The sequence below is a fragment of the Pan troglodytes genome, chromosome 20, assembly GCF_028858775.2.
Source record: "Pan troglodytes isolate AG18354 chromosome 20, NHGRI_mPanTro3-v2.0_pri, whole genome shotgun sequence".
NCBI lineage: Eukaryota > Metazoa > Chordata > Mammalia > Primates > Hominidae > Pan > Pan troglodytes.
Window position 1 is genome coordinate 12,851,723 of NC_072418.2, and position 23,851 is coordinate 12,875,573.

The 23,851-nt window shown below is 52.5% G+C and overlaps 1 protein-coding gene across 18 annotated transcripts in view; it reads right to left on the reverse strand.

Moving 5' to 3' along the window:
• Window positions 1-6,291: 6,291 nt before the first annotated feature.
• DNMT1 (DNA methyltransferase 1) overlaps window positions 6,292-23,851 on the reverse strand; it is a 62,053-nt gene continuing 44,493 nt past the window's right edge. For 11 of the 18 annotated variants that reach the window (XM_009434668.2, XM_009434667.3, XM_016934968.4 and 8 more), the window contains 17 exons: window positions 22,955-23,070; window positions 22,555-22,759; window positions 21,982-22,115; window positions 19,451-19,624; window positions 16,874-17,095; window positions 14,975-15,167; window positions 14,056-14,140; window positions 13,732-13,860; window positions 12,996-13,278; window positions 12,626-12,767; window positions 11,389-11,555; window positions 10,782-10,959; window positions 10,028-10,232; window positions 9,072-9,238; window positions 8,687-8,803; window positions 7,163-7,253; window positions 6,292-6,647 (listed from right to left, as the gene is read on the reverse strand). In XM_009434668.2, the coding sequence (XP_009432943.1) occupies window positions 6,613-6,647; window positions 7,163-7,253; window positions 8,687-8,803; window positions 9,072-9,238; window positions 10,028-10,232; window positions 10,782-10,959; window positions 11,389-11,555; window positions 12,626-12,767; window positions 12,996-13,278; window positions 13,732-13,860; window positions 14,056-14,140; window positions 14,975-15,167; window positions 16,874-17,095; window positions 19,451-19,624; window positions 21,982-22,115; window positions 22,555-22,759; window positions 22,955-23,070 (2,643 nt within the window). In that variant the 3' untranslated portion in view covers window positions 6,292-6,612. The remainder of the gene's footprint in view (window positions 6,648-7,162; window positions 7,254-8,686; window positions 8,804-9,071; window positions 9,239-10,027; window positions 10,233-10,781; window positions 10,960-11,388; window positions 11,556-12,625; window positions 12,768-12,995; window positions 13,279-13,731; window positions 13,861-14,055; window positions 14,141-14,974; window positions 15,168-16,873; window positions 17,096-19,450; window positions 19,625-21,981; window positions 22,116-22,554; window positions 22,760-22,954; window positions 23,071-23,851) is intronic. The other 7 variants (XM_001163764.4, XM_063800535.1, XM_512361.7 and 4 more) reach the window with 1 other exon arrangement.

Consider the following 23,851-nt stretch of genomic DNA (forward strand, 5'->3'; position numbering starts at 1 on the left):
AACAAGAAAATTCAGGCCAGGCGCAGTGGTTCACACCTGTAATCCTAGCACTTTGGGAGGCTGAGGTAGGCGGATCACCCGAGGTCAAGAGTTCAAGACCAGCCTGGCCAACATGGTGAAACCCCATCTCTACTAAAAATACAAACATTAGCTGGGTGTGATGGCCCATGCCTGTAATCCCAGCTACTCCGGAGGCTGAGGCAAGAGAATCCCTTGAACCCGAAGATGGAGGTTGCAGTGAGCAGAGATCGCGCCACTGCACTGCAGCTTGGGTAACAGAGTGAGACTCCATCTCCAAAAAAAAAAAAAAAAAAAAGGAATTCAACAAGTTGGTTAGATTCAAAGAACACAGTTTACAAAATCACAGCCAATACAAATGGAGCATCTCTCCATAGGCAAAGGACCATGGTTTAGAAATCAAGAAAACATCCCATTTATATTAGTAATGAAGGGACTAAATACTTAGGAATCAAGTTATGAAGTCTGCAAGATCTGGATGAAAAGCTGTGGACACAAAGGAATTCCTGAACAAACAGGACAAACCCTGTTCTTAGAAAGGAAGGCTTGTCATTAACATGTCAATTCTTCCAGAAGTCTGCAAAGTTAATGAAATCCCTATAAAACACCTGCTTGATTTTTAGCGGATGTGCCAGTTCTAAAGTTTCAATCCAGTCATTCAACTCCTAGAAAAGTAGCCTAGATGTGGATACACATGTGTATACAAATCTATGTCCAGCCATCCCTCGGTATCCCCAGGGGATTGGTTCTAGGACCCCATGTGGTACCAAAATCAGAATGTGCTCAAATCCCTAATATAAAATGTCATAGGCCGGGCATGGTGGCTCACACCTGTAGCTCCAGCACTTTGGGAGGCTGAGGCGGGTGGATCATTTGAGGTCAGGAGTTCAAGACCAGCTTGACCAATTATGGTGAAACCCCGTCTCTACTAAAAATACAAAAAAATTAGCCGGGCATGGCGGCACATGCCTGTAATCTCAGTTACTTGGGAGGCTGAGGCAGAAGAATCGCTTGAACCCGGGAAGCAGAGGTTGCAGTGAGCCAAGATTGTGCTACTGCACTCCAGCCTGGGCGACAGAGTGAGACTCTGTCTCAAATATAAAATAAAATAAAATAAAATGGCATAGTATTTGCATATACGCTACACATATTCTCCTGTGTACATTACTTTTTGACAGTCTTGCTTTGTCACCCAGGCTAGCGCAATCTCGGCTTAATGCAACCTCCACCTGCTGGGCTCAAGTGATCCTCCCATCTCAGCCTCTGGAGTAGCTGGGACTACAGGTGTGTGCCACCATGCTCAGCAAATTTTTGTTATTTTTTGTAGAGAGGGCGTTTCGCCATGTTGGCCAGGCTGGTCTTGAACTCCTGGCCTCAAGTGTTCCTCCTACCTTGGCCTCCCAAAGTGCTGGGATTACAGGCGTGACCCACTGCGCCCGGCCTCTCCTGTGTACTTTATGTCGTCTCTAGATTATTTGTAATACCTGACATAACGTCTACACGTTGCTTTATTCTCATGGATTCCACGTAGTACTTGGTAAGTGGCAAATACAAGTTTTGCTTTTTGGAACTTTGTGGAATTTTTCTGAATATTTTAAATCTGTGGTTGGTTGAATGCCAGAGGTGGAACCCTTGGATACAAAGGCCTGACCTGCATCACAATTCAATCTACTGCTCTTGAGACTGTAGTTGTTTCCAAACAATATAAAGAAAAAAAGTTCAAATAAAGGCTTTCTAAGAGATTTATTGTATAACATAGTGAGTATAGTTAATATATTCTTGTCCAGGCGCAGTGGTTCATGCCTATAATCCCAGCATTTGGGGATGCCAAGGCAGGTAGATCGCTTGAGCCCAGGAGTCTGAGACCAGCCTGGGCAACAAAGCGAGATCCTGTCTACAAAAAATATAAAAATCAGCTACCAGGCATGGTAGCTCATGTCTGTAATCCCAGCACTTTGGGAGGCCGAGGCAGGCAGATCGCTTGAGCCCAGGAGTCTGAGACCAGCCTGGCCAACATGGCGGAACCCCATCTCTACTAAAAACATAGAAATTAGCCAGGCCTGGTGGCAGGCCTGTAATCCCAGCTACTCGGGAGACTGAGGCATGAGAATAGCTTGAACCCAGGAGGCAGAGGTTGCAGTGAACCGAGATCGCACCACCGCACTCCAGCCTGGTGACAGAGTGAGATTCCGTCTCAAAAATAAATAAAAATAAAAATAATGATTAGCTGGGTATGGCGGCACATGCCTGTGGTCCCAGCTACTGCAGAAGCTGAGGTGGGAGGATCACGTGAGGCCAGGAGTTTGAGACCACCCTGAGCAACACAGTGAGACCCCATCTCCACAAAAAAAATGTAAAACTTAGCTGGGCATGGTGGCATGCGCCTGTAGTTCCAGCTACTCAGGAGGCTGAGGCAGGAGGATCACTTAAGCCCAGGAGATCAAGGCTGCAGTAGAACATCGCTGTACTCCAGCCTGGGCAACAGAGCAAGATCCTGCCTCTAAAATATATATATATATTTTTTAAAAAGGACAAAACTGATACACATATTAATGGCATGGATGAATCCCAAAGGCATTTATGCTGAAAGATCTGAAACACAAGAGCCCATGCTGGCCTGAACAGGCAGATGTCATCTATGGAGACAAAACTGGATGGGAGGCTGCCCAGGGACTGGGAAGGGGGAGATCAAGTGGGAGGAGGCACAAGGTGACCTGAGGTGACAGAGACATTCTCTATCTTGATAAGGATGTAGGCTACAGTGCTATGTTCACTTCTCGAAATTTAAGCTGAACATTTAGGACTCGCATATTTCATATTCTACCCCAATTTTCAAAAATAGAAGAACAAGAGAGATTCCTAGGTAAGACAACCTTCGAGGTGCAAGACAGTTTATTTTTTTTTTCGAGATAGTCTCGCTTTGTCGCCCAGGCTGGAGTGTGGTGGCGCGATCGTGGCTCACTGCAGCCGCCGCCTCCCAGGTTCAAGCAATTCTGCCTCAATCTCCCAAGTAGCTGGGATTACAGGCATGTACCACCACACCTGGCTGATTTTTGTATTTATACTAGAGATGGGGTTTCACCCTGTTGGCCAGGGTGGTCTTAAACTCCTGATCTCAGGTGACCCACCTACCTGGGCCTCCCAAAGTGTTGGAATTACAGGCGTGAGCCACCGTGCCCGGCCCAAAGCAGTTTATTTTTGACAAGGTCTCGCTGTGTTACCCAGGCTGGAGTGCAGTGGCACAATCTCGGTTGCAGTGAGCCGAGATTGCTACTGCAACCTCCACCTCCTGGGCTCAAGCGATTCTCCCACTTCATGCTCCTGAGTAGCTGGGACTACAGGCACGTGCCACCATGTCCCACTAAGTTTTGTAAAGGCAGTCTTAATAGACACTATCACCGGGCGCGGTGGCTCACGCCTGTAATCCCAGCACTTTTGGAGGCCAAGGTGGGTGGATCACCTGTTGTCAGGAGTTTGAGACCAGCCTGGCCAACATGGTGAAACCCCATCTCTACTAAAATTAGCTGGGCGTGGTGGTAGGCGCCTGTAATCTCAGCTACTCGGGAGGCTGAGGCAGGAGAATCGCTTGAACCCAGGAGGCGGAGGTTGCAGTGAGCCAAGATCATGCCATTGCACTCCAGCCTGGGCAACAAGACCACAACTCCATCTCATAAAAAAAAAAAAAAAAAATTGACACTATCGGCTGGATATGGTGGCAGATACCTGTAATCTAGCACTTTAGGAAGCCAAGCGGGAGGATCGCTTGAGGCCAGGAGTTTGAGACCAGCCTAGGCAATATAGTGAGACTGCATCTCTATGTAAGTAAAAATTAGGCCTGGTGTGGTGGCTCATGCCTGTAATCCCAACACTTTGGGAGGCTGAGGTGGGCTGATCACTTGGGGTCAGGAGCTCGAGAACAGCCTGGGCAACATGGTGAAAGCCCGTCTCTACCAAAAATACAAAAATTCGCCAGGCACACACCTGTAATCCCAGCTACTTGGGAGGCTGGGGCAGGAGGATCCCTTGAACCCGGGAGGTAGAGGCTGCAGTGAGCCGAGATTGCGCCATTGCACTCCAGCCTGGGCAACAAGAGTGAAACTCCATCTCAAAAAACAAAACAAGAATTAGCTACATATGATGGTACACTCCTGTAGTCCCAGTTACACGGAGGCAGGGGATCACTTGAACCCAGGAGGTGGAGGTTGCCATGAGCCGAGATCAGGCCACTGCACTCCAGCCTGGGTGACAGACTGAGACCCTGTCTCAAAAAAATAGAAAATAAAAAAAGAAAAGATAATAGGTACATGAGTGATTGTTTTCTCACAAGGTCACACTATGCATTAGTACAAAGATTCAGTTGTCTTGATCAAGGTGCCTTGGAATCCAGAAAAAGAAAACTCATTATACTCATTATATACTTTAAAATGAATTTTTTAGCTTAAAATAGCAGCAGAAAGTATATTTTAAAAAAAATCTCGGATGGGGGAACTTTACCATATGTCAAGCTGAGCTGTTGTACTTTGCTGTGTGCATTTGCTATCAGTCTTATTCAAAAAATAAGCTGAGATCCCCATTTTTAGTCCTTACAAAAGTGATTCATGTGTTAAAATGGGAATGTCAGAAATGTGGAAGAAGATACATGTTTAAGATCTCTTGGTGGGGGGAGGGAAGGCGTTTCTAAATAGGCTACAAAGGCCGGGCACGGTGACTCATGCTTGTAATGCCAGCACTTTGGGAGGCCAAGGCGGGAGGATCACTTGAGGTCAGGAGTTCAAGACCATCCTGGCCAACACGGCAAAACCCTGTCTCTACTAAATTAACAAAAATTAACCAGATGTAGTGGCAGGCGCCTGTAATCCCAGCTACTCAATCCCTGCTACTTGGGAGGCTGAGGCAGGAGAATTGCTTAAACCCGGGAGGCGGAGGTTGTGGTGAGCAGAGATCACACCACTGCACTCCAGCCTGGGCGACAGAGTGAGAATCCGTCTCAAAAATAAACAGGCTACAAAAAACTAAGAGTGACAAATATAAATTGACTTCCTAAAAATGGGAGGTCTCTGTATGGCACAGACATGATGAGCCAGGATGACTGAGCAGGGGCAGTCATCCCAAATGCCCAGGGAGCTCCCAGCAAAGACAGTCATGTGGCCATCACAGAGAAAGGGTACATCCAGTGGCCACAGGACACACAGAAGTGTTATGTCACTATTAAAAAATGCTGGCCAGGCATGGTGGCTCACACCTATAATCCCAGCACTTTGGGAGGCCGAGGCAGGCAGATCGCCTGAGGTCGGGAGTTTGAGACCACCCTGACCAACATGGAGAAACCCCGGCTCTACTAAAAATACAAAATTAGTTGGGTGTGATGGCGCATGCCTGTAATCCCAGCTACTTGGGAGGCTGAGGCAGGAGAATCACTTGAACCTGGGAGGCGGAGGTTGCAGTGAGCAGAGATCGTGCCACCGCACTCCAGCCTGGGCAACAAGAACGAAACTGTCTCAAAAAAAAAAAAAAAAAGCTAATGGGAGGCTGGGTGCAGTGGATCACACCTGTAACCCAGCACTTTGGGAGGTCCAGGTGGGCGGATCATGTCAGGATTTCAAGACCAGCCTGGCCAACATGGTGAAACATCGTCTCTACTAAAAATACAAAAATTAGCTGGGCGTGGTGATGGGCGCCTACAATCCCAGCTACTCGGGAGGCTGAGGCAGGAGAATTTCTTGAACCCAGGAGGCAGAGGCTGTGTTGAACGGAGACTGCCCCACTGCACTACAGCCTGAGCAACAGAGCAAGACTGTCTCAAAAAAAAAAAAAAAAAAAAAAAAATCTTTGGAAAGAAAAAAAACCCAACTAAAGAAGAGGTTTTGCTTGGGGATAGGGTGGCCGGGGCTCCAAGGGCAGCTCAGTGGTGACTCCTCTCTCCTTATTCCACCAGTTGCAGCACAGAGCTCTGCCTCATGGTCACAGGATGGCTGCTCCACTGCCAGGCATCACAACCCACTTCAGACCAAAGAAGGCCTACCAGCCATGGGGAAGGCCAGCCAAGACTTCCTTTAAAAGGCTTTCCTGGAAGCTACACTAGCAAGTTCCATTTGCATGTCATGGGGATCAACTCACATGACTCAGTTCTGAACAAACAGACAGACACACGGAGTGTCTAGCTTCAAACGTGCTAGCTTCAAACTCCATGTGGGTCGCCTTCAGCATGGAAGAGCTTACTCCTGTCTGACCTCAGCCAGAAGTCCCGTGCAAATCACGAATACCCACCCAGGGTGGTTTATAGGAGAGATTTATTTGAAGAAATATTACAACATATAAAAACTACATAAAGTCTTAATTTCCACTCATACAGTGGTAGATTTGATATAATGCATAATAAAAAACTTTTAAAATCCAGAATGCACAAAGTACTGCACAATTTGATCACTAAATCATTAGTTGATAAGCGAACCTCACACAACAGCTTCATGTCAGCCAAGGCCACAAACACCATGTACCACACATGTGAACGGACAGATTGACATGTTAAAAACACAACATCAGTGCATGTTGGGGATTCCTGGTGCCAGAAACAGGGGTGACGGGAGGGCAGAACTAGTCCTTAGCAGCTTCCTCCTCCTTTATTTTAGCTGAAGGGAAATAAAAGGAAAAGTCACTCTGGGGAACACGCCCGGTGTCACGCCACTTGACAGGTGAGTAACAGACATGGACCGTCAGGAAACGTTAACGTACTGATGTTAACAGCCGACCCAATAAGTGGCAGAGTGCTAAGGGAACGTTCACGGAGACTGAACACTCCTCAAACGGTTCCCAGAGGTTTCTAGACCCAGAGGCTCAAGTGAGCAGCTGAGGCAGGTGCCTGCTGAGCCAAATTCACCGAGCAGGAGTGAGGGAAACGGCCCCAGGGCCAGCCCAGCAGCCAACCTGACCAAAGGCCTGCTGTGTGCAGCACGCCTGCTCTAAGCACTCGACACGTGCAACTCACTCAATCCTCACAGCAGCCCCTTGAGAAAGATGGGGCCACGAACGTGGGTAGGTGACCCGCCTGAGTCCCAGAGCCCAAAGCGGTGGCCAGCAACTGCCCCCACATGTACCCCCAGAGGGCAGTCAGGCCCCAGAGGAAGCCTGGCCCACCCCACCATACCTGAGGCACTCTCTCGGGCTTTGGCCAACATACAAAGCTTGATCTCCAAGCCAATGGCTTTGGCCAGGGGCGGTGGCACGGCGTTGCCCACCTGCGGGAGGGGAGAAGGGCAATGCCTGATGTGGACACCCAGGCCCAAGGCCCGGGGGCAGGTGTACTGCCAGCCCCTGCTCAGATGGAGAACAACCTGGGCATTGCACCCCTTGGGGAAGGGTTCTGGTCCTGCTCACATGGGCCCAAAACCCTTCCAACACAAGATCCCTGGACCCTCCAACTGGCCCATCATCCCGCCCCACAGCCACAAGTCACTGGGCCTTTGAAGAGCTTCAGAAAGACTTGAGACAAAGACACGTGGGGCTGGGAGCAGTGGCTCATGCCTGTAATCCCAGCACTTTGGGAGGCCAAGGCGGGTGGATTAGTTGAGGCCAGGAGTTCGAGAGCAGCCTCGCCAACATGGTGAAACCCCGTCTCTACTAAAAGTACAAAAACTAATTAGCTGGGCATTGTGGCACATGCCTGTAATCCCAGCTACTCAGGAGGCTGAGGCAGGAGAATCACTTGAACCCTGGAGGTGGAGGTTGCAGTGGGCAGAGATCATGTCACTGCACTCCAGCCTAGGGGACAGAGTGAGACCCTGTCTCAGAAAAAAAAAAAAAAAAAAAAAAAAAAAAGACAAATGGGCCACCTAGACATGTTTAGCTCCCAGTTAAGAATGGCTGCTTCCCTGGCCGGCGCAGTGGCTCATGCCTGTAATCCCAGCACTTTGGGAGGCCGAGGCAGGCGGATCACCTGAGGTCAAGAGTTCGGGACCAGCCTGGCCAACATGGTGAAACCCCATCTCTACTAAAAATACAAAAATTAGCCGGGTGTGGTAGCACATGACTGTAATCCCAGCTACTCAAGAGGCTGAGGCAGGAGAATCACTTAAAACCAGGGGGGTGGAAGTTGCGGTGAGCTGAGATCACGCCACTTCACTCCAGCCTGGGCGAAAGAACAAAGCTCCATCTCAAAAAAAAAAGAGAGTGGCTGCTTCCCGAGAACCAGATTCGGGGGGAGGGGTGAAATGTGGTTTTCACAAGAACCGTGGACACTGGTTTTTAAGCAATGCGCGTGCCCTATGTTGATGAAAATACACTTAACTAAGACTAACTCATAGACTAACTCGTTAAGCCAACCCGACACCTGAGAAGCAGGTAGGAATTAAGGTGCTAGTTCATTTGAACCTACAGCGAGTGAGCTGTCGCCACCATGGGTTTTAGCCTGCTCCTTTAGCGCGACGGACTGTCCTTCTGGCTCAATCTCTGCCTCAAAAACAAACAGTAAGGAACCAGCATAGGGACGCAGCCTGACTCGGATGTCTCAGCACTGTCCCTCCTGTGGGCCGTCTTCCCACTGAGAGTGCTGGGGCTAGCCGGCAGCCAGCAGGCATCCTCCCGGAAGTGACTGCGCTGGCCCCAGCCCCACCTGGTGACAGGCACAGAAGCCTCCTTCCTGTCCAGACCCAGCGGGCGCCACCCCACTGACCTGCCGGTGCTTGTCCAGGATGTTGCCGAAGAGCCGGTAGGTGTCAGGGAAGCCCTGGGAGCGGGCACACTCCCGCACGCTCACCACACGGTGCTGCTCTGGGTGGAGCACGCGGCCCTGGGGGAAAGAGGCGCGGTGGGCGAGGGCAGTAGCACCCAGGCCGGGTCACCGTCGGGGACAGGGAGGGAAATGGCACTGTGGCAGCATCCGGCCATGGCCTTGGCCTATGAGCTTGTCCCGTGGACATGGAGGGGCAGGAGGCAGAGGCCAGGTGCCTGGGGTCCTGGGGTGCTGTCCCCCACTTGGCTAAACCCACACTTCCACTTAGTTAGGCCACCAAGTACAGGGCCTGACCCAGGCCCTCGGATGCCCCCTCCCCACCTACCTGCTTGCCCATGGGCTCGGGGTTGGTGACGGTTGTGCTGAAGAAGCCGTCCCACTCGAGCCTTCCATAGAGGCCAGCCCAGTGGTTGTGCCGGTTCCCGGTGTGGGGCAGGCACCAGGGGATGAGGGTGTTGAACTGCCTGGCTGCGGGGTCGCAGGCTTTGCCGGCTGGAAGACAGGACAGTGATGAGGCTGCAGTTGTGGGATGGGGTATAGGCTTGGGACAGTGGCTCTTAAGAGCTTTGGGAGGCAGAGATGGCACCTCCTGTGCAAGGGGCCCCCTGGGGTGGAGCAGCCAACAATCCTCGTTCTCTGGGCACTGTTTTTATTATTAGTACTATATGTCTCGCTCTGTTGCCCAGGCTGGAGTGCAATGGCATGATCTTGGCTCACTGCAACCTCTGCCTATGGGGTTCAAGCGATTCTCCTGCCTCAGCCTCCCAAATAGCTGGGATTATAGGCGTGCGACACCACGCCTGGCTAATTTTTGTAGTTTTAATAGAGATGGGGTTTCACCATGTTGGGCAGGCTGATCTCGAGCTCCTGATCTCAAGTGATCTGCCTGCCTTGGCCTCCCAAAGTGCTGGGATTACAGAGGTGAGCCATCGTGCCTGACCTGCTTTTATTATTTATTTACTGTTTTTTTTTTTTCTTTTTAGAGACAGGGTCTCACTCTGTCTCCCAGGCTGGAGTGCAATGGCACAATCACAGCTCACTGTAGCCTCCTCAACCTCCCAGGCTCAAGTGATCCTCCCGCCTTGGTTTCCCAAAGTGTTGGGATTATAGGTGTGGGTCATGAACCCAGCCTGCTTTTACTACTCAACATGGTCAGCAGCTACCTTCTCTGGGACACCCAGGCTTGGTGTGTCTGTGCCCTGCCCTGGCCTCCAGGTTCACAGGCCAAAGGCCCAGGGCTCTGCCTTCCTTCCCCTCAGCCCACCGGGAACCACAACCTACAGGCCCCACCTTCCACGCAGGAGCAGACCCCACGGAGGGCCCCAGAGCTGCTGCGGCCGTTCTTCCTGTCATGGTGGGTATACCGCAGCTTCCTGGCCATGGTGCCGTCCGAGAGCCGCACCTCAATGTTGGGCAGATCGCGCCAGTCTGACCCTGGGGCCAAGGGGATGTGCCGCATGCGGGCGGCCACCAATGCACTCATGTCCTGAAAGAGTGTGGGGGGCCCAGCTGTCACCTCATGTGAGCAGCATCCAAGCATCCATGGTGGGCTGGGTGCTGGGAACACCATGGTGACCAGGAAGCCCCCTGGGGCTCACGCCCATCGGGAAAGAGACAGTCAGGGATATCGCACTTGGCTCGAGGCCATGGCAGGGACCGGAGGCAGCGCAGGTGTAGGAGAGCGTGGGAATCTAAGCGGAGCCTTTAGGGTGGGGGAAGGGGAGTGGTGCCAGGGGATGGTGAAAGGGCTGGTCTTGGCATCTTGGGAAAACATGCAGGGAGAGGCAGCAAGGGGGAAGGCAGTGGTGGGTGGGCAGTGGCTTGACACCATTCCAGACCAAGTCCAGGACTGCGGGAGCTCTGACACTTCCCATGACCATGCAAGAGAGGCCAGGGGTCACACAAAGGCTGAGGACTCGGGAGGAGGAGCCTGGGATCAGATTCCATGTCTCCCGAGTCTTGGGCAGGCTGACTGTTCCCACGAGGCTGCTGGGCTGGGCCTCGAGGAGGAGCCGCTCTGTCGGGGTGCCATTACCTTACAGATGTGGTCCCTGAGGATGGGCTGGTACTGTGCGCCCCGGAGCTGCCTCTGGAACCAGGACTGAGGCTCCCCGTTGTAGGAGATCTCCAGTGCCGAGGCTCCATTCCGCACCTCCGGCAGGTCGGACATCGTGTCTCGCACCGTGATGGTCCGGAAAGGACCCGAGCTCAACCTGCAACAGAGGAGGAGGTCAACACCTCTGGAGATGCACGCAGCAGCTGTCCCCTCGTCACAGGTGCCACCCCCTGCCTGCTCAGATGGCCTTCTCCCGAGATCACAGCACTGCCCGAGGTCACATGGGTGGCAGTGTGCCTGGATGCCATCTGGAAGGGGGGATGGGGCTATGGCGTGGGCTTTGTGGATGACCACAGCCAAGCATGCGGCCGGCCGCTCTGCACATGCTATCTACTAGGGAAGCAGATGATGCAGGGTCAGAACTGGAGACCACAGGTGGCAGAGTGCCATGTGGCAGAGCACTGTGTGGCAGGGCAGATGCTGTACCATCCTCTCCTCCCCAAGCCTCACCAGGGAGCACTCACGGGCCCCATGAGCTACTGAGGCCTGCTCGGCAGTGTGTGGAGGAGCGACGGGGGCCACCTACCTGGTTATGTTGCTCACAAACTTCTTGTCATCCACCACCACACTCAGCTGGCAGGCCCGGGGAGCAAACACGTGCAGTGGCTCCGGGAACAGAGGAAGCTTCTCTCCAGGGGCCGCGGCCAGGATGATGGCCCGCCTCCGTGTCTGGGCCACGCCGTACTGACCGGCCTGTGGGGGAGAAGGACAGACAACCCCACCGTCAGTGGGACACTCCCAACTGGACTGTCCAGACCCAGGCCCAGGGTCAGCAGCCTGTGTCGGGAGTGGCTGGCCAATGCGGAGCGCGCTTGCGGAAATCCCCAGTTACCTCAGCAGGCGTGCTCCTGGTCAGAGGAGTTTGGAGCAGATAAAGAACAAAAGCAGCTGAGCCCAGGGGGCAGCCACTGGGGAAGGTGGGAGCGAACCCTGCGGGGAAGTCCGGCCAGCTCTGAAAGCACTGCAAGGGCCCCAAGGTCTTAGCACTCGGGGAGAACACTGGAGACCAGGAGCCCTGTCGCTTCCCTGATGGCTGTGGTCACAAGGACAGAGAACGTGGCTGCAACAAGTCTTGTCTGGTGAGCCTGAGTCGCCCTGAGGCTGAGCTAGGGGACCGGGTAGCCAAGTGCTTGCCCGCTTAGGCAGACATCCTGTGCTAGCATCTGGATAGCTGTTTCATTTTTAATTATGCCCTCAATTGCTGAGCTGATACAGAGAGGATGGGGGATGCTTTTCAGATAAGGCCTGGGCCCCACAGACTATGTCCATCCCTGTCCCTGCAGACACAGCCACGTGGAGTGCAACCCTCGGCCATCTGTGGGGGTTTGTGTGCGCAGTTACCCAGAGCAAAACTGTCTTTTAAACCAATCGAACAGCTGCCGCCTACACATGGCTCTGCGTACCTCACTTCCCCTCCCCCTCTGTGCAGACTCAGCCATTCCACAGTGCTCCATGGTGGGCTGCTCACCCTTCCCCATCGAGGGAAAGGAGCCAGGAGCTGCATGGCGAGAAGCCCATTGTAGCCAGCCCTCCCAGGTATGTTCGAGAACACAGCTCAAGAGACACTAGCGGTGGACTTGCTGGGGGCCGGCTGAGCACGCATCTCCCCTGACTCCGCCAGTGGGACAGAGCACCATGCCAGCCTCTGCTGCCTGGATGGCAGGCCTGTGCCATTGAACCCTGCCTTCAGTAAGGGATGGCTGGCTGCTGGCCGGGTCACGTGCTGGCCACATCTGTCTGCCCGCCCCAGCCCCGGGGCCCACCTGCAGCACGCCGAAGGTGCACTGATAGCCCATGCGGACCAGGCAGCGGAGGGTGAGCTTCAGGACCATGGAGCGCTTGAAGGAGACAAAGTTCCTGACATTCTCCAGGAGGAAGAACCGGGGCCGGTAGTAGTCGCAGTAGCTGTAGGGGGCAGGAGAGACTGCAGGAGTCACCTCCACAGACAGAGGGAAGAAATGACCCACTGTGCCGGAAGCCCCTCACGAATGTTATCAAAGTCTCTCCCTGGTGAGAGCTGAGCTGTGAGCTTCCGGGGGGCAGAGGCCTCAGTGCAGGGCGAAAATGACCACTGCTGACATGTGGCACAGCCCCGGGCCGTCTGGCAACACTGGGGGGCTTCTACCCGTTTACCTGAGGAAGGAAACCACCAGAGAGTTTTTGAACTTGGAGTAGGTGCGCGAATTGAAGCGGTTCATGCCGCTGAAGCCCTGGCAGGGCGGCCCGCCGCACAGCATCTCCACGTCTCCCTTCTGGGGCAGCCGCTGGCCGCGGGAGTTGGTGGTCTCCCCAGCCATGACCAGCTTCAGCAGGATGTTGCAGTCCTCTGTGAACACTGTGGAGCCGGGGTTGTTCAGCCGGAACGCCTGGGCCGCGGGGTCCCACATCTCGATGGCCCACAACGTGTCAGAGATGCCTGGCAGATCAAGCACGAAGCCATGCTTTCAACTCTCCAGAAGATTTTTTTTTTTTTTTTGAGATGGAGTCTCGCTCTGTCACCCAGGCTGGAGTGCAGTGGTGTGATCTTGGCTCACTGCAAGCTCTGCCTCCCAGGTTCAAGCGATTCTCCCACCTCAGCCTCCTGAGTAGCTGGGACTACAGGCACACACCACCACACCCAGCTAATTTTTGTATTCTTATCAGAGACGGGGTTTCACCATGTTGGCCAGGATGGTCTCAAACTCCTGACCTCGTGATCCACCCACCTCGGCCTCCCAAAGTGCTGGGATTACAGGCGTGCGCCACCATGCCTGGCCTTGGAAGGAGATTCTTGAGTCAGGAAGGTGACCGGGGTTGGAAGTCGTTTCAGGTAGCACCTGCCCGGTCTGGGCTCACCAGGTATTCAGAGATGGAGCCTACGGGCGCTCACCTGCTTGGTGGAATCCCTCCGACAACCCCCCGCAGCCAGAAAACACGTCCAGGGTCCGCAGCTTGGGCAGCTTGATCTCTATCTCTGGCTCGCTCGGCTCACAGGCTTGGGACTTGGGCTTGCCCTTCCCTGGGGAAGAGAGGCCAGAGGCTAAACCCGATCCTCAGAGTCCAAGTCCACCTTGCTCTCAAGGGCCTTGTTAACTCAGGCGGCCTCGCTGTCCCAGAGTCAGTAACACCAGAGGTGGTTTTACACTGAGGGATTCACAGGCAGCCTCCAAGTTACAGAAGAATAACTTGAAAAGAAACTCATACAATGACGTACCTTTTCCCTTGCCCTTCCCTTTGTTTCCAGGGCTACGGGCATGGTTGGGAGGATCTTCAAAGCTTTTGCTCTTTGCATTATAGGCCTGAAAAGGAGAGAACTGCAATCGTTTGGGAGAGAAACGCACTGTCCCCTCTCTAACGCAGACTAGTAAGAAGGCAATTTGATAGTCACTTAATTTCTCCCTCAGTGGGGCCATGACCAATTAGCCACCAATAAGAGTAGTTTGACTTTGCTACAATAGAAACTTAAAACAATACATTTTATTAATGCTAACATTTGATCTGGCTGACACTGAAATGCCTATTACAAGCACTTGAGAGTACCTTTCTAGAACAGGAAAAAGTGCTATGCAGAATCTGCTGTCCAATTGGGCTATCCTCATCCAAGCCTGGGAGAACGTGGATGTATCGTTTTAAGATAACAACACGGAAAGGCCAAGCCCCAACAATTTACAAGTCATGAGCTTCATCAGCTGACTCGTGGGCCCTCTCCAGGGCCACCTGCACAGGCATGTGGGCTGGGCCTGGACGTAGGCGCCTGGCCCAAGGGACCCAGGAGCAGGGGCACCTTCTCCAACTCATACTAAGACACCAGTCAGGCTGGTGGAAGCTGCCTCATGGTCCTCAACGTTCAGTTGCACCAAGACACTAAAACGTTAGGTTCTCTAATGACGTACTTTTTAAAAACCAGGAGTGTTAAACTCCAGGACCACTTGAATCTCATACAACTTGTGCTCTGGAGAACCCTGCTCAGACCCCCGTAAAGCTCCTGCAGAACAGCTTCACGTCAGCCAACCACCCACTTCTTACAAAAGCTGAAACCCTGCAGCCAAGCCGCCTTGTGTATAACCCGACATCAGACTCCTTCTGGCCAACTTTGACCCCGAAGCCTTCCCTCTAGCAAGCAGGGGCACCACCTCGAGGAAGTAGAAGCGGTTGGGGCCGCCCATGGAGTACACCTGGACGCACTCGGGCAGGTCCTCCCCATACTCCACGGTGCAGCGGCCCTGCACAGCCTTGAAGTCCACCACGGCCTCCTCGTCGCTCCAGTAGAGCAGGTTGATGTCTGCGTGGTAGCTCGCTGGAGTGGACTTGTGGGTGTTCTCAGGCCTGCGAGCGGGAGAGGCCTCGTTAGGAGCTCTCCTTTGTGGTGAGCTTATGCTGAATTAAACAGTACCATGTTCCTGGGGTGCTCAGGGAACTGCTGGGTAAAGACCCCCCGCAGTTAGGGAACCACCAGGTAAAGACACCCCCAGTTAGGGAGACACCAGGTAAAGACCCCCCCCAGTTAGGGAACCACAGGGTAAGGAATCCCTGCCAGTTAGGGAACTGCAGGGTAAAGACCCCCTAGTTCGAGAACCGCAGGGTAAAGACCCCCTCAGTTAGGGAACTGCAGGGTAAAGATATCTCCTCCCCACACTGGGGAACTGCAAGGTAGACTCCCCCCATTTAGGGAACTGCTGGGTAAAGACCCCCCCTAGTTAGGGAACCGCAGGGTAAAGACCCCCCCCCCAAGTTAGGGAACCGCAGGGTAAAGATCCCCCAAGTTAGGGAATCGCAGGGTAAAGACCCCTCCCAGTAAGGGAATCACAGGGTAAAGATATCCCCTCCTCACATTAGGGAACTGCAAGGTAGATTCCCCCACAATTAGGGAACCGCCAGGTAATGACCCCCGACCCAGTTGGGAACCGCAGGGTAAAGACCCCTCAGTTATGGAACCGCAGGGTAAAGACCCCCCCAGTTAGGGAGTCATAGGGTCAAGACCCCCCTACTTAGGGAACCGCAGGTAAAGATATCCCCTCCCCAAATGAGGGAACTGCAAGGTAGATTCGCCCCCAATTAGGAAACCACCGGGTAGAGACCCCCCAACCATTAGGTCAGCTTGGCTGCTTGCTCTGCACGCCTGGCCCTGCCCTGCTGTGTCTGCCTGCCGGTAGCAGCCTCTCGAGTGTGTTTCTCTCACCTGTACCACTCAGAGCCCTTGTTTTATTTCCTGTTATTACAAAGGCTTCAGGAAATCTTTGATCTATGTTAGCTAACAGGTGAGGCAAGTGTATAGCTTCCTGTACAGGCTAGTTTCAGGTTAATGCCTAATCACCGCAAGTTACTCGGGTCTTAGAAAAAGAAAACGTAATAGGCCAAAAGCTTAGGAAAGAGAAAAAATCCCAGAGACAGAAAGGAGGACCTGGGAAGAGGTGGGGACAGCGGGACAGAACCTGGACAGTCATAGATGGAGCTTGGGAGGTTCTCTGGGGGTGCCCAGGCACTCTACCCGTTTTTTCTTTTGACACAGGGTCTGGCTGTCACCCAGGCCGGAGTGCAGTGGTGGGATCATGGCTCACTACGGCCTCAAATTCCTGGGTTTGAGTGATCCCTTCAGCCTCAGCCTCCCAAGTAGCTGGGATTACAGGCGTGTGCCACCACGCCCAGCTAGTCTTTTTTTTTTTTTTTTTTGGTAGGGCCGGGGTCTCACTACGTTTCCTCAAGCTGGTCTTGAACTCCTGGACTCAAGTGATCTTCCTGCCTCAGCCTCCCAAAGTGCTAGGATTAGAGGCGTGAGCTACAGTGCCCAGCCAGCTTAAGGATTTCTTTTGGAAAAAGGGCTCTGCAACATTAAAATAAGGACCTAAAAGTGAGGGCTGGGAACTAGAATTCTAGTCATTATCAGTGCCCACCGATAATCAGAAACACTTGGAAAAACAGCTACTTCAACCTAACTCTTAGAACAACTGTGGGTGCTATGCCACAACCTTGTTTCAGGCAGAGCCTTCTAGAAGAGTCTGTGGCCTCATGGAAGAACAGAGGCCTCTGCTGACCTGTAGAACTTGTTGACCCGGATTTTGATGTCAGTCTCATTGGGCCTGCCGTTGCTCTTCTTGGGACAGAAGATCTCTTTGATCCGGCCAATTCGGTAGGGCTCAGGGGCATCCAGGTTGCTGCCTTTGATGTAGTCGGAGTATTTCCGGTAGTGCTCTGGGTACAGGTCCTCGTCCACGGGCTCCTTCCGTGGGCGTTTCACGGGACTGGACAGCTTGATGCTGCAGAGAAGCACCCACTTGACATCAATGAACCTTCCACCTTGCAGTGGTCAGTCAGGCATGACTGACCAGTGAAAATAACCATTTAAAGTCAAGCACCTGATGAATTAAGGTAGGTGTGTACCCTAAGAAATGATTTAGGCTGGGCATTGTGGCTCACGCCTGTAATCCCAGCACTTTGGGAGACCAAGGCAGGTGGACCACAAGGTCAGAAGTTCGAGACCACCCTGGCCAACATGGTGAAACCCCGTCTCTACTAAAAATACAAAAATTAGCCGGGTGTGGTGGTACATGCCTATAATTCCAGCTACTTGGGAGGCTGAGGCAGGAGAATTGCTTGAACCCAGGAGGCAGAGGTTGCAGTGAGCTGAGATTGTGCCACTGCACTCCAGCCTGTGTGACAGAGCAAGACTCCATCTCACAGAAAAAAAAAAAAAAAAGATTTAGCCGGAGATTTAGTCTCACAGTTTGAAGCACGCATTCACCCTCTGAGCATTACTGGCTACGGTGGTGGCTGACACTGCTCAAATACCCCAGGCTCCTGCCTCCCGACCACTTGGCATCTTGTGTTTCCTGGCATGTGACGTGGGCAGAAGTGACCAAAGAGGATGTCACTGCCTGGGGAATGTCCTGTGTGCTTTCCCTTGGGCTCAAACACTGGCAACTTCTGACTCCAGCGGCCCAGATATCCAAGGGACACAACAGGCGGAGTCCTCTGCTGACCTGTGATGGGCACCTCGTATGAGCGAGACAGCGGCTACCGTGGTTTTTGTTGAGAGAGTTTCACTCTGTCACCCAGGTTAGAGTGCAGTGGCACGATCTCGGCTCACTGCAACTCCTCCTCCCAGGTTCAAGCGATTCTCGTGCCTCGGCCTCCCAAGTAGCTGGGATTACAGGTGCCCACCACCACACCCAGCTAACCCTGGCTAATTTATTTTTAGTAGAGACAGGTATGTCGGCCAGGCTAGTCTTGGTCTTGAACTCCTGACAGGCATGAGCCACCGCACCCAGTCCAGCTTCTGTGGTTTTAAGTCACTGTGATTTGGGGTTGTTGCTATGATACAACCTATGCTACCCTGACTAAGGCTCTGATCTAGAAGCGACACTGGAGGCCAGTGTAAGGCGACACAGGGCCTGGGACAATGGGAGTGTGGTCTGACTAGTGTGGAAAAGCTGTTCTTTGAAGAAGGCCTGCCGTTAGGGAAGGCGGCTGTCACGTTCTCCCCACTAGGCCCCCCAGGAGTCTGACGGGCCCCAAAGGCGTCTCTGTGCTGACTCTCCCACTTTGCCAGGAGCAACTGGCAGAAAACACTACGGGGAGGTGTCCCCTTCCCACCAAGGACAACCAGAGGGGGTAACGCGCCCCAACTGTGCCAAGGCTGGAGGGACCCTGCTTCTCCAGTTCTCATCATTCACAGTAACTGAACTAAGGCAAGGGAGCTGGGGCTCTAAGGAAATGGAATTGTGAGCCGGGAAGGCATCTGGAAAACGTTGGCTGTAATTCCAACCACACGCTGATTCTTAGAAAAAACACAGAATGGATCAGTGTGGAAACGATCTGTGGCTTTAGGTTTTTCCTGGAAGAGCCTCGATCCTCTGACACAGAGAAGTCATCTGATGTGATTCCCTCTAACCAAGAGGTAACTCATGTCCATTAAACCTTTACTTTAAGCCAGGTACTGTATGGAGCACTTTCAACTCACTCAACCCTTCGAGCCCCAGCAGGCAAGATTCCACTCTCCCACTTCACAGCAGGGGAGAGGAGGTGTCCTTGGGCAGAGGCAGAACTTGGGGGTGGGCCCCCAGCTGTCCCTCGCGCTTTAGCCAGTAAGTTCTTTTTTTTTCTTTTTTGAGACGGAGTCACACTCTGTTGCCCAGGCTGGAGTGCAGTGGCATGATCTTGGCTCACTGCAACCTCTGCCTCCCAGGTTCAAGTGATTCTCCTGTCTCTGCCTCTCAAGTAGCTGGGACTACAGGCGCGCACCACCACACCCAGCTAATTTTTGTATTTTTAGTAGAGACGAGGTTTCACCGTGTTGGCCAGGCTGGTCTCAGACTCCTGACCTCAGATGATTCCCCACTGCCTCGGCCTCCCAAAGCGCTGGGATTACAGGTGTGAGAAACCACACCCAGCCAAACCAGCGAGTTGACTTTTACGCTCAGCTTTGCTCTGCAATAGCATCATGGTCAGTCTACACGATTTATGTTGTCTGTTTGCCACCTATGCCAACGTGACGGCTAGGACAACAGCTGGTGCGGAGGGACTGGCAATGTCTGTAAGGAGGGGGACACCACAAAGCCAGCCTGGCTCGGCCTGGAGCACCCTGGCCCCGGCTGCTCCGAGGGGGCACTTACTTGAACGTGAAGGCCTCAGGGGGCAGGTACACGCCATCACCAACTCGGTACAGGATGCCGTTCTTGGTGGCTGAGTAGTAGAGGACCCGGCTATCCAGGTCCTCGAGCTGCTCCAGGACCCTGGGGATTTCTTTTTGCCTCATCTCAGCCAGACGGGCACAGCTCACACAGAATCTGAAGGAAACAAAGGGACAGAAACATAAGGCCCTGAGGTGGCCGGCAGTGGCCGCAGCAGCTACTGCCAGCTTAATCCAGAGACGACTCTGGCAACCAAGAGGAAAAAACATTTGCAGATGCTAGAAGGAAGAGGTGGCTTTCTTGTGCTTTGTGTTGACATTTTGAAGGCACTTATTTGAGACCAAAGCCCAGAGAGAACATAGCAAGAAAATCAGGCAACTTTTGAGTCATTGACACAAAAACCCTAAGATATCAATGAACAGGGTCTAGAATATGGTTAAGAACACACCACGAGCAACAGTCCCGAGTGGCTCAGTGAGGAACTCCATCCAGCAGAGACTCCTACTGTTCTCTCTATAAAGGCTCAACAGGTATTTGAGGAAATTCAACATTATTCTTGACTAGTAAGCCCTTAAAGGAGACCTGAAGATGGCCTTAAAAATAGAGATCAAGGCCCAGCATGGTGGCTCATGTCTGTAATCCCAGCCCTTTGGGAGGCCAAGGCAGGAGGGTCGCTTGAGCCCAGAAGTTTGAGACTAGCCTGGCCAACACAGTGAGACCCCGTCTCTACAAAAAATTTTTAAAACATTAACCAGGCAGGGTGGTGCATGCCTGCAGTCCCAGCTACTCAGGAGGCTGAGGCAGGAAGATCACTTGAGCCCAGCAGGTCGAGGCTACAGTGAGCTGTGACCACACCACTGCATTCCAGCCTGGGTGACAGAGTGAGACCCTGTCTCAGATAAATAAATAAATAAATAAATAAAAGAGGTTGGGTGACAAATAAATAAATAAATAAATGAGGTTGGGTGCAGTAGCTCATGCCTGTAATCCCAGCACTTTAGGAGCCTGAAGGGAGCAGATGACCCAAGGTCAGGAGTTCCAGACCAGCCTGGCCAACACAGTGAAACCCTGTCTCTACTAAAAATACAAAAATTAGCTGAGCATGGTGGCAGGCGCCCGTAGTCCCAGCTACTTGGGAAGCTGAGGCAGGAGAATCGCTTGAACCCAGGAGGTGGAAGTTGCAGTGAGCCGAGATCGTGCCACTGCACTCCAGCCTGGGTGACAAGAGTGAAACTCCATCTCAAAAAAGTAAAAAATAAAATGAAAATAGAGATCAAGCCAAAGCTAGCACGAGACTTATGGGAGAAGCACAGATGCCCCCGGGGAGCCCTCTTGGCCTCCTGGGTTTCCCTGGTTGCCACCTGCTCCTCTGGGGGTGCTGGCTGCTGCTTTTAGTTGAAACAAGTGAGGTACGGAGGTTAAAAAGAAGGCATGGGGCATTGGACATTAAAAAATAAAAGCTCGCCGGGCACGGTGGCTCACACCTGTAATCCCAGCACTTTGGGAAGCCAAAGCAGGTAGATCACCTGAGGTCGGGAGTTCGAGACCAGCCTGACCAACATGGAGAAACCCCGTCTCTACTAAAAATACAAAAAAAGTAGCCGGGCATGGTGGCCCATGCTTGTAATCCCAGCTACTCAGGAGGCTGAGGCAGAAGAATCGCTTGAACCCAGGAGGTAGAGGTTGTGGTGGGCCAAGATTGAGCCACTGCACTCCAGCCTGGGCAACAAAAGCGAAACTCTGTCTCAAAAAAAAAAAAAAAAAAAAAAATTAAAAAAAAAAAATAATAAAATAAAATAAAAAATAAAAGCTTCCCTCAAAGCAGTCACCCAGTTACAAAAGAATCGAGGACAGGTGTGGTGACTCATGCCTGTAATCCCCGCACTTTGGGAGGCCAAGGCAGGCAGATCACAAGGTCAGGAGATCGAGACCATCCTGGCTAACACAGTGAAACCTCGTCTCTACTAAAAATACAAAAAACTAGCCGGGTGTGGTGGCGGGCGCCTGTAGTCCCAGCTACTCAGGAGGCTGAGGCAGGAGAATGGCATGAACCCGGGAGGCGGAGTTTGCAGTAAGCCAAGATCACACCACTGCACTCCAGCCTGGGCAACAGAGCGAGACTCCGTCTCAAAAAAAAATAAAAAAAAAAAGGAAAGAAAAGAATCAAATAAAAGGTCTCATTTACAGGAGAAAATATCTAAGAAACAGCCAAAAACATGCAAGAGCTGGGCACACACTGAAGAACACACGGGAAGTCTTGAAATGGGAAGACGAACCCTGTTCCTGGGTAGGGAACCCTCTTACAAAGACAACGCCAGGTCATCCACACACTTAAAGCAACTCCAGGCCATCTACACACTTGAGCATCATTCATAGTCAGGCTGGCCTTTGACGAGCAAGAGACACAAACTGGGGGGCCGTTGGCGGAAGCCAACCAGACGGAAGCACACGGGAAAAGGGAGCGATGTGGGCTGAAAGTGCCTGCTGACCCCGAGTCCAGCCCCAGTGCTCACTTGAACTTGTTGTCCTCTGTTGGCTGGGTTTTTGGAGGGGACTCAAATCTTGCGTAGTCTTGATCGTACCACAGCTGGTAGAAGTAGGTCTTCCCGTCGTCCCCCTCCAGCAGGGACTCGGGATCCATGCCTCCCTTGGGAGATAAGAATGCGTGTCAGGCCAGGCGCAGTGGCTCATGCCTGTATTCCCAGCACTATGGGAGGCCGAGGCGGGTGGATCACCTAAGGTCAGGAGTTCGAGACCAGCCTGGCCAACATGGTGAAACCCCGTCTCTACTAAAAATACAAAAAATTAGCTGGACGTGATGGTGGGTGCCTGTAATCCCAACTACTCGGGAGGCTGAGGCAGGAGAATCACTTGAACCCAGGAGTTAGAGGTTGCAGTGAGCTGAGATCAGGCCATTGCACTCCAGCCTGGGCAACAAGAGCGAAACTCAGTCTCAAAAAAAAAAAAAAAAAAAAAAACAAATCAAAACAAATTTAAAAAAATACAAATCAAAACAAAACAGAACGCACGTCAGCAGTGACCCTCCACGGTAAGGCAGGGGCTCACGAGGGACACCAGGCACTCACCTCCATGGCCCAGTTTTCGGAGGGGGCTTTGTAGATGACTTTCACTTTGCTGTGGATATATGAAAGCTGCATGTCCTCACATTCATCCACCAAGAACAGCTCCAGAGGGTCCGACGTGGCCCCGAGGACTGTGTCTGTCCCAGCGCAGAACCAGTGGGCGTGAAACATCTGCCCGTTGCTGCTGTCCTCCCACAGCGCCGTGACCCTGGAATCAGAAGACAGGCATGGGGAGAAAGTTCTGACTTGGCCAGCAGATATGTGACCAAGTCTATGCAGGGGCACTCGTCCTTTTCAGTTTTCATCTAGGGCAAAAAGCTGCTGGTGCTATTTTGGCAAAACAGGCATCTCCTACTTGAGGAGAAAGTGCATGCAGAAGTCAAGCAAAAAGAAAGATGCAAACCTTGCTAGATACAGCGGTTTTGAGGAATCATCTGGAATAACAGAGACACAGTCCCCCACTTCCAGGGTTTCCGCATCAATGCACACCTTCTTATAGTAACTCTTCTTCCCATCAGTCTGAAAATGAGAGCATAAGTTCATGGAGGATCATTCTGAGGGTCTTTGCTGGCCTTGACTTGCATGGTCCTCTGTTACTTAAAGTAAGACATGACTCAATTTCATTAAGAAGTCAATGAAGAGTTGCTGCTAAAGAGAACATCCTGTTCTACAAGGGCTTCAATAATAAGAAAAAAGAAGAGAACATCCACCTTCCTTGGCCAGATGCTGTGGCCAAGGGCATCCACGTCCCTCCCACTTCTGCTCTGCCACTCGGGTCCCAGGATTCGATTTTAACAGCACAGCCCACAATACCTCACCATGGTCTGTAAGGCCACAGCCTGAACCCTGACCCCTGTCCTGCCCATCATCCCCTGGCTCAAGCCACTCCAGCTGCAGGGGCCTCCTTCCTTTTCTCCAATAAAGTAAGCTGACTGCCACCTCAGTGCAGCTCTCCCCCAGGTCGTGTGGCTAGGTCCTACCTGACCTTCTCCATCTCAGCCCAGGTGTCACCTCTGCAAGGCCTCATGGCCCCAGCCTCCTCCCAGCCCCCTACCCTGCAGAGGCACTCATGCCATGCAGCAGTACCCATGTCTGTCCTCCTGCAGGGGCTCAGCCACGGCCCAGGCAGCCAGCAGGTGGCAAGCCTCATAATTAAGTGAACTGATTGCATCTTTAATTTATGGACATCAGAGAAGCAACACAGAGGATACTCACTCCTCTCTCACACACTGTGGTAAAGGAACTGACCTTCAGTGAAGCCAATGACCACAGAACGGATGGGAGGCCATCTGTTGGTGCC